Below are 15,000 nucleotides of genomic sequence, written 5' to 3' on the forward strand. Positions count from 1 at the left end.
GACAAGTTTTTCTTATAGCAAATATTGTAGAAAACATCTGCACTTTGAAAGTGAGTAGAAGGGGCCCCACCATCATAAAAGACCAAGAGTAGGCACAAATCAAAAAAGTTAAGAACCACTATTTTGGTCTATTCTAAAGAGGTGTGAATCAGACCAATTATCTTAAAAACAACCTGTAAATGCTGTTATCCCATTCAAAGACCCAATGTAAATAATAATGAGAAAAATAAGCACAACAATCAAGGCCAAACCTCTGCCTTCCAACTGATGTCAGAAGAGGTTGGTTTTAGTCACCTGGAAGTGGGGGAAAAGCTGCAGCCTCAAGGTCAAACTGTGGTTGTGGTGGTTGAGGAGGAGGAGTTGCTTCTTGGCTATTTCCCTGTTTTGGGTTGTCATTGCTAGGAGGCTGTGTGGTACCTCCCCGTTGAGGCATGCTACGGTTACCACCACTTGTCTGGGTCTCCTCTTCCCGACCTCGTGGTCGTCGGCGTACACCACGATTCCTGGGGCAAAACCAGTTTTTGAAACTGGATTTCACAAGTAAATAGGCCAATTATATGCTACTCTTATTTACAAAGTCTACAACTAAACCTATTTTTTTTTTTTTTTTAAGTGAAGTGTGTTAGTACATCATTAAAAAAAGCCTACTCACAATTGTCTAGGTTGTTGAGGGTCCCTAGGTCCTGGGTGATATTGATAATGACCATGATAATGATCATTATTGTAGTTGTTCCGGTGTGGTGGACCAGGAGCCTGATGCTGAGCATGATGCTGCTGCTGTGTGGGTCCATGTGCCTGGTGCTGCTGGGCTGGTTGATGTGAGGTACTTGTGGTGGTAGCAACACTGACTGTGGCTGCTGAAGTTGTTGATGCAACAGTGGCAGACACACTTGCCACAGTAGTTGTGGATACTGAGGAATTGAGCATAGAGGTACTGGAGAAGGGAGGACTGGCAGTAGTGGTATGCACAGGCGTCTGTGCTAATGACACAGGTGATGGGCTACTGCTACTAGATGCCTTGGAGACTGTAACCACTTCTTTCTTTTCAGCCCGGATCACAGGTGTTGCTGGACCCGTTGGGGGACTAAATGATGTGTATAAGTTAGACTGACTAGCTATTGCGAGATCGCACTGAGCAAAGCTCTGGTTATTGGTTCCAGCTGATGTTGCTGCTGATGGCTGTGGTGGAGGGGGAGGTGGAGGGGGAGGAGGGGCAGTGGTGCTAGTGGGAGGCTGGGAATTCCTGTGTGTAGACTGGGATGGGGACTGGGAGGACTGTGGTCTATGGTGGGGATGTGGCCTCTGCGGTGGATAATGTGGGAAGTGATTTTGATGATTTCCATGATTGTTGCTATTCCCTCCGCTTCCTTGGCCAGCCCCACTATTATGACGGTTGTCAACTTTATCATATCTGCCATCACGGTGTTTTGAATTCCTGGAAGGATACCTATATATTAATTTTACTCTGGCTGACTTATGCTACTTATATTTGTAATGTAAATGTAATCAATGACAAACATAAAGAAGACTTACCTTCTGTTACCGTTATATCTAACATTATGGTTACTTGGGGGCTTGAAGGCAGCTTGTGGTGAGAGTCCATTGAACTGCAGAAACCCGTTGATGTCATAGAACCCACCTGGGGCTGTCCACTGCACCATGTTTGGGTAGAACTGAAAAAGTTAATCTCTAATTAGACTGATCATCTCTCAAACCTTAACTATTTCATGATTATCTTGACACACATTTTATTAATAACCCAAGCTCTGGGAAAGAATGAGTGAAACTACGACCCCACCCCCTCCAAAACAAAAAAAAGCTTATTATCTATACCAGCTTAAAATCATATAATTTTCCTGTGTAGATTAGCACATGAACAAATCAAAGAACTGTACCAAAAAAGTAATGAGTTGAAAAATTTATATTAAAACATCTATTAATGTTTAACAATCAATTATGTGCCTGATAAATGCAAAAGTAACATGCATTCAATGGAACATTCACAGGAATAGCTCATTTGGAAAACTGAAATTGCTGTAGTTTTCAAATTCTAGGAGGGAAAGGACAAATCCACTAGTGAAATACACATATTAATCAGAATGCGGTTTTCTATACACACTGCAGGATTTACATCAACAGCTACCAAATCTATTCTTTAACCTATCCATGACAAACTTTCCCCTTAGTATACTGTGAAAATTAGAAGTCTGAGAAATAAATTTACTCTATGCTCCTGGCTGCAGATTGAGCCTACCAAAAACTGTGAAGCACACACAAGTAAAAGCTATGCATGACATAGATACTTGCCAACCAGCATTTTGGCCTGGTCTGCCCTAACATGAATTACATCTTGGGTTAAACAGCAAGAGCATTCATTCTGATTACAATACACAACCTTTGCTCGACTTCCAAAACTTTCCTAAATTAAAAAAAGGAATTTAGTAGCCCCAATACAATTGATTCAATTGCCGAGGCCTGCTGCAGTCTCTACTGGATTGCAAGGTTTTAAATTCAAAAACCAAGTTTAAATATGAATATATAAAGAGCCCTTCAGTAATGAGAACAACTAGCAAGTCATTGATATAAGTATGGATGAATACCCAACATTACAAATGACAACAATGCATCTATTTCCTCCACTATGTCTAACATTTAAGACAATTTCACACAACATAAGAACATATCCTGCTCCAGTATGAATTAATACTTCTAAGGATGACTCTCTTCAAATTCAAATTCTGCCACTTTCAAAAATCCAATACTGTGCTTGAAAGTGCAGCTTAACAGATGAGCAAGAGAAAATTTCCAGTTGGAAATAAGTATGCACAATTGAGAAACAACAAACACTAAGTTACTTACAAAGGCAGCTGGCGTTGTGTAAGAATATGTGTACGAGTTGGCAGTAACGGTTGAAGGCGTTGATGAATACATAAACCGTTGTCCCCCGGGGTTGTTGAAATTGGTATTTGGAGCAGGAGTTCCAGGTCCTCCCGGTAACCCAGCTGAACCTGGGGTTGAGGGAGGACCAGATCCTTCCTTCCCCTCACCTCCTCCTTTATTTCCATATGATGGTAATACTGATAAACAACCTAGTCTGGACACTGGCTTTGTCTTTATTCTGGCAAGGATGGGCTTATCCTGAAATAAGGAAATATTTTTTGTTAAGGACAACTGATATGAAAACCCAACAACTTTTCAAAGCACATTAACCCCTTTGATCTGGGTGATATGATTGCTGTGACACAACCTTTGCTATAACATATCACAAAATAATGTACCAAAGAACAACATATAATTTTCAATGTATTCAGAGTGTACAACATCTTTAAATTGATACCATACCTTGAAAGTCTTGACAACACCTCGGAGGTACCAATAGGCTTTTTGTGCATCTTCATCAGATTCAAATGTAACATACCAAGAGGAATTGTGAACAAATTCACAAGAAACTACCTTAGGGCACTCGTCACTTTTGAACATCGCCTGTAAGAGAAGTATACATCTCCATTATACTCTAACTTGATCTACTGGGACCACTACAGTAACCTGTAAAGTATCTGAATTAATCATCAATCACGTTAGTAGTGATTCTTGGCCCAAACCTGGTTTTAAGAACTTTGCCAAAAACATTCACCAAGACAACAGTGATTTTCAACCTTTGGCTTTATAACTAAAGTAAAGACAATATTCTTTTCACAAAGAAAGCAAATCAAACAGCACCATGGACCAGTCTTTTTATCATGTGGAGACAGTATATACATATATATGACTATGACCCATGATGGATAATCTGTACATACCTCTATTTCTTCAACTGGAGTAGACTCAGGAATTTCTCTTAGAATCACAATGCATCTTTTATAGTTGGGCCGAACTCTGTTATTTTCTTCGTCTAGCTGGACAAAAGGCGATTCTGTAAATGTGAGCAAGAGCATATATAAACCTTTGAGCTATTTTTCCTCAAATGTACGTAATGGATGTTCTTGCCAACACTTATGTGAACAAAAATACATTCAAAATATTAAAACCCTTAGACTTTCTTGTGCCTCACAATTAGCTTAAAAAGTATAGCACAGGTAAAATCATACCTTTGAGAGCTTCTACAATAATGCTGTGGTCCTTAGTGATGCTCTTAAATTGTGAGCAATTTGCCAGTATATAAACTGGCACATACTGGTCACTGTCCATCTGAGAGATCAGGTATGGGTCGTTGCTCAGGTTCTCCCTGAAATAGAGGTTGCTTTTACACGAGTTCTAAAACCTCTCTCATTATTTTAGTGCACAAAAATAAGTAATTCAATTTTTGTAAAAGAAATGAAAGAAAGAAAGAAAGAAAGAAAGAAAAAGAATGATACAAAAAATTATATACTTTTAACAGGTTTGTTACTACAATCAGTTAGTTATTTGCTATATGTGTAACAAATAAATTACTGTGCAGTTTTCCTTTGGCACTCAATCTGCCACATAGCCATATTTTAGAGGTTACATGGAAACGATGAGTGCAAAACTTTGACCTTGCATATCTACAGGCCTAAACTTCCCAACCTTTCCCCCATTCTGAAGTTAATAGTTGACACTTTCAGGCAAACCCTCAGAATGTATACTTCTGAAACTTGATGGGAAAACTGCAAAGTGCAGCCTGTATTAAATAATAGTCGACTGTATCTGAATATTATGCTAGATAGAGATCAGAATGTTAGACACATCTTATAAAATTAGATAACTCATTTGGTTGAATGTATTAATGATACCCAAACTCTGTAGGTTCTGAAATTGTGGGTCATGCTGACATGGAAAATAATCCTGCAGTCTATATTTTCTTCATCACTGCCGGATGAAGAAAATAAATAAAAATTCTACACCTCGAGGATAAATGGCAACGAGCCGACTTTTGAGGGCAGGAGTTTGCTACATCAAGCCGAATGCCCCGCTCGAAGCGCTCTGGCATGTCGCCGCTATATACAGCTGCACTCTGCAGACCAAGCTACTACTGCTCCAGAGAAGAAAAAATAATAATTAATAAGTCTTAACTCACCTAGAAAAGAAATATTCCACTTGCTGTGCCACCAACTGCTGTATCTGGTCCCGGGTGAGTTGCTGAGGCTGCTGGGTGGGCTGCTGTTGTGGTTGTGCTGGAGGGGTTGCCGTGGGCGTACTCGGAGTGGGAGTCTGTGCTGGTGTTGTCTGTGTGCCCTGTGTCTCGCTTGTAGTTGTGTCCTCTTTACTGCTACTTTCAGGAATCGGTTCTTCTGGCTTTTCCAGGTTTTCAGTAGAGGGAGCATTGCTACTACTAGAGTCTGGGGTGGGCACTGAGGCAGGGAGGGGGGAGGCACTTGGTCGACTGCTCTCGGGAGACACTTCCCCATTCTGCTGGCTGCTGCCCAGGGGAGTGCATGCCTTTGCATTCCCCTCTTGATCTGCATTCTGTCCAGCTGCTGCCATGTCTTGAACTGTGTTGTCAACTTGCACAGCTTTACCAGGGGCTTGGCTTGTGGGACCACTGGTGCCACTAGTTGTGTCTGGGGAGGAGCTACAAGGCTCCACTGGAGACTCTACTGCCATGGGTCCAGGAGTATCAGGAGTGTGGGGGCAAACCCCACAATACTGCTTGCCAACATCCCCATTCATCAAGGGGTAAACTGGAATGTGAAAAGAGCAAATTAGTATCATCCATATTATGGGTATCTATAACCAAAAAATGAATACCTATAACCTTTAAAATGTATGATTAACAGCCTGGCTTTAACAAAATCTTTAAAAAAATGAGGGAAGAATTGCTGCTCTAATTTCATCTAACAAATGTCCACAACCATCAAATAAAACCAAACAACAAACACCTCATTCCTTGATTTAACCATACAAAAGTTTTTAACCTCTGGGGTATGATGATACCTAAATGGTGTCATTATTGCAACGAACCAGTTCCCCCTTTTCAGAATTTATCAGTGTGGTAGAAGCTGGACTGGTTTTGGGTGTCACAGGTGACCTCCCACTTTCTGTCAAGAGTACTTAAATGGGTTATTGGTCCAGGGAGTATTCTATACAGCTTTATGAATGTTATCTCCTCCCTTACGGATACCGGAGTGGTATTTACATAGGGACTTTGACTGTTCTTTGCGATTTCTTCACGGATTTGTGCTACTGCTACATCTTGAAGTCAATACTGCTACTTAGAACAAGCATTTCATTTGTTACAGAACCTACGATGGTAACTGATTGCAGTAATACAAATTAACTATATACTGCAATAAATGTTCTTATATTATAATATTACACACACCATATATATTTAACTAATCTGGGCAACTGTGTTTATTGGCATTGCATTGCATACATAAATTAATACTTGTGGCATCACTTGTACTTTCTAATAGAAAATTTCTGTCACTATGTAGGAAACAGATAACTTAATGGTTTGGCAATACATCAAAGTCAACCCCTATGGTTTACTTGTCACTACTTAGTTATCCTTATGTCTTTGAGTCTGCAGATTTGTCTTTGACAACCCAAAAATATTCTTGACAGCCAGTTTTTGTCTATGACTCCACTTAGGATTTAAGACAGGTAAGGAAGTGTCACATATATGTAAGGATTTCATTTAAAATTATATTGCAAATTTACATGTCGAAGATAATTCAGCATTAGAATGATGAGGAAAGCTTTGATGCCCCTTTTGAATTATTGTCAAACTTTAATCAAGCCATTTTCAATATTTTTACTTTTATTTTCTATACATGTCTGTAAGAACTGTTTCAATCCATCCATAAGCATTTTTTTTCCTGTTGTAGATTATTCAGCATTAGAAATAATATGAAAAGCTTGGAGGCACCATTACATTTATGGTCAAAAGTTAAGTGACTCGTTTAGTTTTCAACTATGTGAAAAATACAAATAGTACAGTATGCCTTTACAACCGATGCAATGCAAATAAATGAGGGGTGCCACATTAAAATTTATACATACTAAATGTTTAACATCATCATAATACAAGTAAAATCTATTGCAATATTTGCCTTATTGTTATTAATATTTAGTTATCATATCATTACAATAAATTATCAACATAGGGTCTATAACACTGTAAATGTTTCTTCAAATTAGCAGCTTTAACTTGAGCTGTGGAAACAAGGCAAACTGTCGACAAATTTCTAGGAATGGTGAAGCCCTTTGGTGAATACTGTCCCCTGGCCCATCAACAACCTCTGGATTCATTTTTACTCCCTATGTTCAATCTATATGGTGTATTCCAAGTCATGAGATTAAGCAGAATAATAACCTTACATAGAATTTTTCTTGTACAAAAATTCCCCGAGTGCTAACAATAGTGGCACAATATCTTCGTAATATGTCAAAAAGTTATGATAATTTGACAGTCAATACAGCTGAACATGTACATACTATGGATTGCCATGAGAAAAATTATTATCAAATGCACTGCCTTACAGGGTTAACCCAATGCCGACGGGTATGACGTGTAGGTACGTGCTATGCCCACTGTGAGTACTTGTTTGATTGTTTTTACACATAGAGGGCTACACTTGTACCAAGTCACCAATGAGCCAGTTACGAGTACTACCTGTCTCGCCCGTTTACCCTTTTCTTTGATTTATGAAATATTTTACATTATCTTATTTTGCTGTCACTGATGTTAAAAAACATTATAATAATTATGTTTCTAATAAAAATAACACCATTGATATTCATAGCACTAGTAAAAAATACGTTTTTCCCGCCAATTCAAATCAGGTAAGGTCACACGGTCTACTAATTGACTCCTTTGTGGCTGAGCACTAGCAGAGCCATCTATGGGCAGACATTTCACAAAAAATATAGAAAATAGGAACAGCATTTTCCCCATTTTTTATTCATTTTCCCCGGCGGCATTGGGTTAACCAAAAAAGCTCCCCTTATATGCTATAGAATAATGTTGTTACTATTATTATAGTCCATACGATAAAACACCAAAAATGCTCCCCTTATATGCTATAGAATAATGTTGTTATTATTAAATGAAGATTTCTTTCCAAATCATCACTATAACACTGATACCACAGTTTTGCCATTCAGACTTGGCTTTGGTCTGTATTGTTACATTATAATTACATACTTTCCTGGCCTAGCTATGACTATACTGGCTTCAAATTGCAATTTATTAAGTGCAAAAGCCAGTACATACTTTCTTTCTAATTGCTTTTGCATTTTGATCAGTTCAGTAAGAACGAAAAAAAAAAAAAAAAAATCTAATAATTACAACTCAAAGAAGAAAAACTGAAAACTCCACCATTTGCAATTTCATGGCTCTCTTAACCCAATGGCGACGGGTCACGGCTATCGCCTGTCATAACAATACGCACGATGTGAGGCATGCGGCTGACCGCAGCGGCGTCGCGCCAAAACGCCCCGAGGCAATGATTCGGCTTGATGTACCGATATCACGCGCTCAGAGTCGGCGCGCTGCCGCCGTTCACCAGAGCGTAGAGTTTTTTTTAATTTGCTATACCCGGCGCCATTGGGTTAAAACTATATGTGATTTTCCTATGAAAGAGTTGAAATGAGCTTATTGTTATTCAATATACTTTCAAGATTATATAAAGTAATTCTTATTGTTCCTAAAAAAAAAAAAAAAAAAAAAAAAAAAGTTTAGCTTAGATAGCTTGGTTATCCTCAGTTTCCTTGATTGTGGGCTTTGGTCTGGGAAAATGGATAATAGTTCCTGGTTTTGAGTTTGATTCCAAAGTTAGACAAACCTTGTAAACCATAAAATCAACTGAAGCTCCCATGTTCTTGGGTGTTACGGAGTTTTGGATGGAGTAAGTTTTTGCTTGGTTTACATAGAGGAAGTTTTGTTACATGGCCTGCAAGGGTAAAGTTGAGGGAGTGGCCCATGAATAAAGAATTCTCAAATGATAAAATCTAAGTGGCTATAACAACTCTATAGCAATATTAATAGTTATGCTATATCAAGCCCTAATAAAAAGTAAAATCTTCTTGAAATGGATACAATGTTTACATTTCATATCATTTACACAGATAATCCAACTTGCAATCTAGATATTTTTGAGAATCTCCATCAAGGTTGTTATCAAGTCACATTACAATTCCTAAATGGTAAACCAGCTGGAATAACAACGATACCCTCTTAGTATATGTTGTAGATAAAAAATAACAAGATCACTATAGGGTATGGACTAAAAACACTACAGTCATGTTGAAGCTTAAAGCACTTAAGGTATTTGAGATCACTTACTTTGACAATACAGCTATTAGTTTCATACAAACACAATTGGTTCACATTTTGATATGAGGACAGTGCAGAGAGAGAGAGAGATTATGCCCTTAAAAATCTGCCAAGGGAAGGAAAGTCTACAATGACCTGTCAAAGATAGTCCCACACTGACCTAACCACTAACACAGGCCACCATGTTTTGGCATTGGCAAAAGATGATAAAGCACCATAGACTTATGGCAATACAAAGTTTGCACACCACTTTAGTGATCTACTGTCAAGTCAGGAATTGGTCCATTATGTGTCTTGCAGAATATATGTAGTGGAGGGGTTCAAGTGCAAACTGGATCTCTTCTTTACATAGACAACTTATCTTATATTACTAGTTGTGTTTTGTCCAGTGTCCTCATACCTCAAAACTGTATTGTATCTTTGACAGGTTAATCATTTGTAGAAAATTGAATTCTCTAAAATTAATATAGTAGAAATGGTATAGTGACAAATGTGAGCAACTTCAGCCAAAAGAGAAGCCTAGATGTTAAAAAGATAATACAAAATATAATGGTACTGTTTTCATGTGTGACAATCACACTATTGATTGACAAAAAAAATGAATCAATAACCTGATGAAATCTAAGACTCCATTTATGTTTCCAGCACAAAATGAAAATTAAGCCATGATAAAGAAATACAAACTGAGGCAGCCTTTTCAATCTTCATCCCTGGTTATTAATGAACTGATAGGTTTGTTTAAATTGATGTGCTTTTGCCTTCAAAAGAACAATCAACAGGGGAAAACAATAACTCGAGGACATTCAATTCATTAGCACATTTATATAATGACTAGAATAAGTTACGGAAAATATAAGGACAATGTCACAAAGAAAGAAAAGAAATCCACTCGCTAATACCCAAAATAAAATGAACTGGCAAGGAATAACATCAGAATGGAAGAAAATGGATTGTGACATGCTCAACAGTGTGTCCCCCAGGCAATCAGGTGGCGATTAGTTCGTGTATCACTACGCACTTGTCAAAATTATTTTTGCGGAATTATCAGCTGTGCAAATCACTCGCATGCCCTCCCGCCTATAAACATGAAAGCAATTTTTCACTGTGTCCTCGTGTACTGACACTTTTTGTGCCATAATTCCCATCAAATAACATTAAAAGCATTACATATTACAGGTACTGTATAAGGTATGTCGTACTTATTGGGATTCATTTACAGGCATTCTTAATGAAACAAAACTTTAAAACAATGGGAAAAAAGGCAATGGAGACCGGACTTTCGACATACAAACAAATCGACTTACAGACAGCCTCTCGGTCCCCATTATGTCCATAAGTTGGGGACTTACTGTACTTTAATATTATGATACTTCCTTAACATTTTTAAAAATTCATTTATAAAGACTTCAATAATGTTTGTGTCATGATAGTACTTCTACTGGTTTTGATTTGATATGGACAGTGCGAGGAGAGAGAGATATGCTTTAGAATCTGATGGGAATATGGTTATTCAATGCCTTCAAAGATACCAAATAAGGAACTAACACTAACAACAGCCCCAATTTTTTGTTGGCAAATAGTGTCCCAAAGTCAGATAACACAAGTTTGCACAAAACCTTGTGTTACGTAAGGTCAGGAATTGTCCTTATGTGTCACAGAAATATATGTAAATAAGTGTGTGAGTGGAAACCTGACTAATGTTACATAGACATTATGTGTATATTCGGATTTGTCACAGTGTCGATACTAAACGAATGATCTGACAGGTCTTCATGTGAAAGTTGACTTCTCTAAAATTTACTTAGGAGGTATATACAAATGTGAGGAACATTCACCAATCAGAGAAGCCTAGATGTAAGATAGACATGTGAAGGCTTATTTGTTTACAGTTGACATCCTTTGAATTGCAAAAATTGAATCAATATCTGATTAATTAACTCATTTATGCTTTCAGAGAATGAATTATAGCCATGATAAAGAATACTATACGAGGCATGGTCTATTCGAGATCTTCATCCGGTTGTTAATGACTGTCAGTTGTTTAAATAATGTGTGTTTCTTAGACATTCAAAGGTGCTAGGTACAATCCGGTCATTCATTATAGTCTTTGATATATGACTAGAAAATGGACATATTATCAAGACACTGTATAGCAAAGAAAGAGACCACCTGCCGAAAAAAATAAATTAAGGGCAAGAATAATCAATGGAACGAAAAGGATTGTGACATGATAACAGTGTGATCTCCGGCATAAAGGTGGCTGTGGTTGTTCACTGCAGCTGTCATAAATTATTTAGGCGGGATAGTCAGTTGCAATCACTGCATGCCTATCATCACGGCTAGTACATGAAAGCCATTTCACTGTGGCCATTTATATACTGGCATTTTGGTCCATGTCCAGTAGCCTGGCTTAGGAAGATTAATATTAAGGTTGTATAATCATGTAGTGATTTGGGATTGGTTTATTGTTATGAATCAAAATTTAAAACAATGGGGATCGGCATATTGAGAACACTTTCGACATACAACAATGATCTTTCGCGCTCTCGGTCCGTCATTATGTTCAAATTGGGTACTGTACGTGTTAAGTTATGATACTTTAAATTTTCAAAAGATCATTTATAAGATTTCATTTGTTTGTAGAGTTCTTTTGGCGGTTTTTGATAGCCTTGACACATGTTGCTGTGAGAAAGCTGTTTTACGTAATTTGTTGATCTGGTATTCAATGCCTTCCACGGGCACTAAATAACGAAAACATAGATAGTCCATGCCGCAATTCTATGGAGTTAATTCGGTCCAATTCAATCAGAGACATTTGATGATATAGTGTGTGTTAGAAAGGCCTGATGTTCTACTCTAAAAAGTATGGTTCTAGCTTCAAACTAAAATATTGAGTTTCAAGAGCAAATTAAATAATCATTGGAAATAGGTATTCACATTAGCCTGGGTTAGGCTGTTTGCCTTAGGAGGCATTCGACAAGGTTATGGATAAACATAGGGTCCTTCAGGGGGGGTGTAGCCCCCTAACTAGAGACACAGGGGGTCTAGGGGGTGGGAGCCCCTAGCTAGGATCACATTAAGGGGTTTCAGTGGTGGTATGGTTGTAGAATTTACTGAAATATTGGTTGGTGCGTTAGCCCATAGGCTTTAAAAGACGGAGGGCATCTCCCTTGCGTTTCTCAAAGCGATTTTCAACATTTTTCATGGTTTTAATGTATTTTTGTTCTAAATTTTAAATTTTATCTATTTCAGCCTGTTTTACTCCATAATTTCCCTGATTTACTTCATACCCTCCACTGCAATTGGGACTAGCAGTACACGGATCTCCTCAACGATTCATTTGCACAAGAAGCAGTGCTACAAATAATTGAAATCAGTGGATTTCCCTGCAAACAAATATCAAAATTGTATTGAAAACAAGCGAGTACCCTGTTATCCATATTGACCAAAACACTTGCATACAAGCAAGATAAGGCCAAAATAATCCGATGATGTTCATAATATCCTAGTGTGCAGAAACCTAGCAATTCTGTGGGCAGCATCGTATGCTGTGGAAAGGGCAGAGAAACCTGGTAGACACATTCTAGCAAGATATAGCTAACCATCCACAGTTTGTCAAATGAGGAATCACTCCACTGATCTACACAAATTAATGCAGTGTGTTTTACATTATAGTAAAAGCATTTAAAAATACAATAGAATATAAAAGTATATATAAAAACACAAAATAACTTTTCGTCAGACAGAACTTCATCTCCACAGCAAATTTCTGTTAATTATTACAGCACTTCCTAGTTTATTCTAATTCCAAGTAATTACAAAAGTAACCAAAATGATATACAATGTAGTTGTGGCATAATAAAAACAGGGCAATGGAAACTATGCCTCTAACTTAAACTGCTATAACAGTCGACTAGGGTGTCCTAAAATATTGTTGGTCAAATGCACTTTGAAACGTAGTTTGTCTCACTACCCTTTTACATAATGCAGGAAAGTTTGTTTCACTATTATGCAAATATACTAACATTTCTGTAACGGACCACTAAATCATCATTTCTTAATACACACGGGACTCAATGCATAAAAAGCTGATGTTACTTGTTTTGCATCACTATTGAATCAAAATACTAATAGAAGTTTGGACCAGTTTCCTTGACTAATGTGTTATACATTAAAGCAGTATTGCATTCATATGCACTAATTAACATGTTTCCAACTTGTTTCCTGAGAAAAACTCTAAAGTAAAATGCATAGGTATACATGTTTTCCTTGTAAAGGGGGAATTCCAATATAAAAACAATAACAAGTATGTGAATACCTAACACCCACTCTTCCTAGGAGAAAAATATTCATCCCAATAGGGAGTTCTCTATCAATAGTAATTTCTGAAGCACTGTAATGTGGCAAAATGAGGCGCTGAGGCTTCATATTCCGCCGATACAACATAACACACCAGTTTCTCCATACGGAACCTACGCCAACCCCTCGTGCATAACGTACGCCCCACTTTCCAGCCTTAAAGCTTAGAAATCCCCACCAAAGCACCGACCGCCCATACTATGAAACTGTATAGCATACCTGCGTAGATTGTGATAGCGAAAGCGTGAGGGAACTAGCGAGAAATAATATTTTGGCTGGCGTAAACAGCTGTTTCCGAGGTAGTGGTGGTGGTCTGCACAATCTATTTCATCATCACATTTCCTTACATATAAGGCACCGCGGGCTCGGCACTAAAATCCCATGCTGAGCTCAGCAGAGCCACGGTGGGTACTGGGTCACTGCAGTGAAGCTCGACCACAGGGTCAATATGGTCACAAAACATCGCTGTGACACCCTGGATAACGGGCTCACTCAACTCTCTTCCAAAACACCTCGCCCACTCCAAAACCCGTCGCTATACCGCGGCCGCACCTCCTTCGTCACACACGCCGCCCTCGTGCACCATCAGACGTGCGTCCGATAGTGAGATAAGAGGTAAAACTCACCGAAATGAGGGACGTGTCCCTACGAGAGACGACCTAGATACTCCAAGATGGCTGCCGCACCGGCCGCATGGTTCTTGAGCCGCGGTTCATCATGGTGCATCATGGGAGGCGCCACTGCTGCCCTCTGTCGCCGTCCCGCGCCACTACCCGCGCCCACCACGTGACTCTACCACAATACTCGCTCGTCCTCCTCACAACACTCATTGCATCACCACCAACACCTAACAATATGGTCGTGCTAACACCGTAACGTGAGAAAAAATACTACGGAAAAAAAGAAACACACCTCGGCGACCGTCTCTCATTCATGGACCGGGAAAAAAATCGAGGGCACTTTCACGCTAGCTCGCACATAGGCCCCCGTCCAGCCCGCATCACACACCAAACCGCAGCACGACGCCACCATACATTTGTCGGCCTCCTGTCTCGACACAACATCTCACCTTCATTCACTAAATTCATAAACAGATAATTTAATTTCATCAATACGTACGCAACGGACATATCCATGTTAACAAATATTTTTGTGTTCTCCCTGTAATAACTGCACTTCATTTATACTGTTTCTCTATGAAAAGGGCATAAAGATAAATGAGAGAGAGAGAGAGAGAGAGAGAGAGAGAGAGAGAGAGAGAGAGAGAGAGAGAGAGAGAGAGAGAGAGAGAGAGAGAGAGAGAGAGAGAGAGAGAGAGAGAGAGAGAGAGAGAGGGAGAGAGAGAATGAGAGAGCGAGAGAGAATGAGAATGAGAGATGAGAATGAGAATGAGAGATGAGAAT

General features: G+C 38.7%; 1 protein-coding gene across 7 annotated transcripts in view; it reads right to left on the minus strand.

The window, feature by feature from the left end:
* LOC125035076 (la-related protein 4-like) overlaps positions 1–15,000 on the minus strand; it is a 45,473-nt gene that overhangs the window by 11,905 nt on the left and 18,568 nt on the right. For 3 of the 7 annotated variants that reach the window (XR_007115734.1, XM_047627205.1, XM_047627209.1), the window contains 8 exons: positions 5,036–5,639; positions 4,089–4,225; positions 3,801–3,913; positions 3,343–3,483; positions 2,860–3,138; positions 1,534–1,673; positions 653–1,447; positions 295–527 (listed from right to left, as the gene is read on the minus strand). Coding sequence is in view for 6 of the 7 variants with exons in the window: in XM_047627205.1 (XP_047483161.1) it covers positions 295–527; positions 653–1,447; positions 1,534–1,673; positions 2,860–3,138; positions 3,343–3,483; positions 3,801–3,913; positions 4,089–4,225; positions 5,036–5,639 (2,442 nt within the window). In the remaining variant the exon portion in view is untranslated. Of the gene's footprint in view, positions 1–294; positions 528–652; positions 1,448–1,533; positions 1,674–2,859; positions 3,139–3,342; positions 3,484–3,800; positions 3,914–4,088; positions 4,226–5,035; positions 5,640–13,816; positions 14,072–14,223; positions 14,375–15,000 lie in introns of those variants that run through there. The other 4 variants (XM_047627210.1, XM_047627211.1, XM_047627208.1 and 1 more) reach the window with 4 other exon arrangements.

Source organism: Penaeus chinensis, chromosome 19, assembly GCF_019202785.1.
Source record: "Penaeus chinensis breed Huanghai No. 1 chromosome 19, ASM1920278v2, whole genome shotgun sequence".
NCBI lineage: Eukaryota > Metazoa > Arthropoda > Malacostraca > Decapoda > Penaeidae > Penaeus > Penaeus chinensis.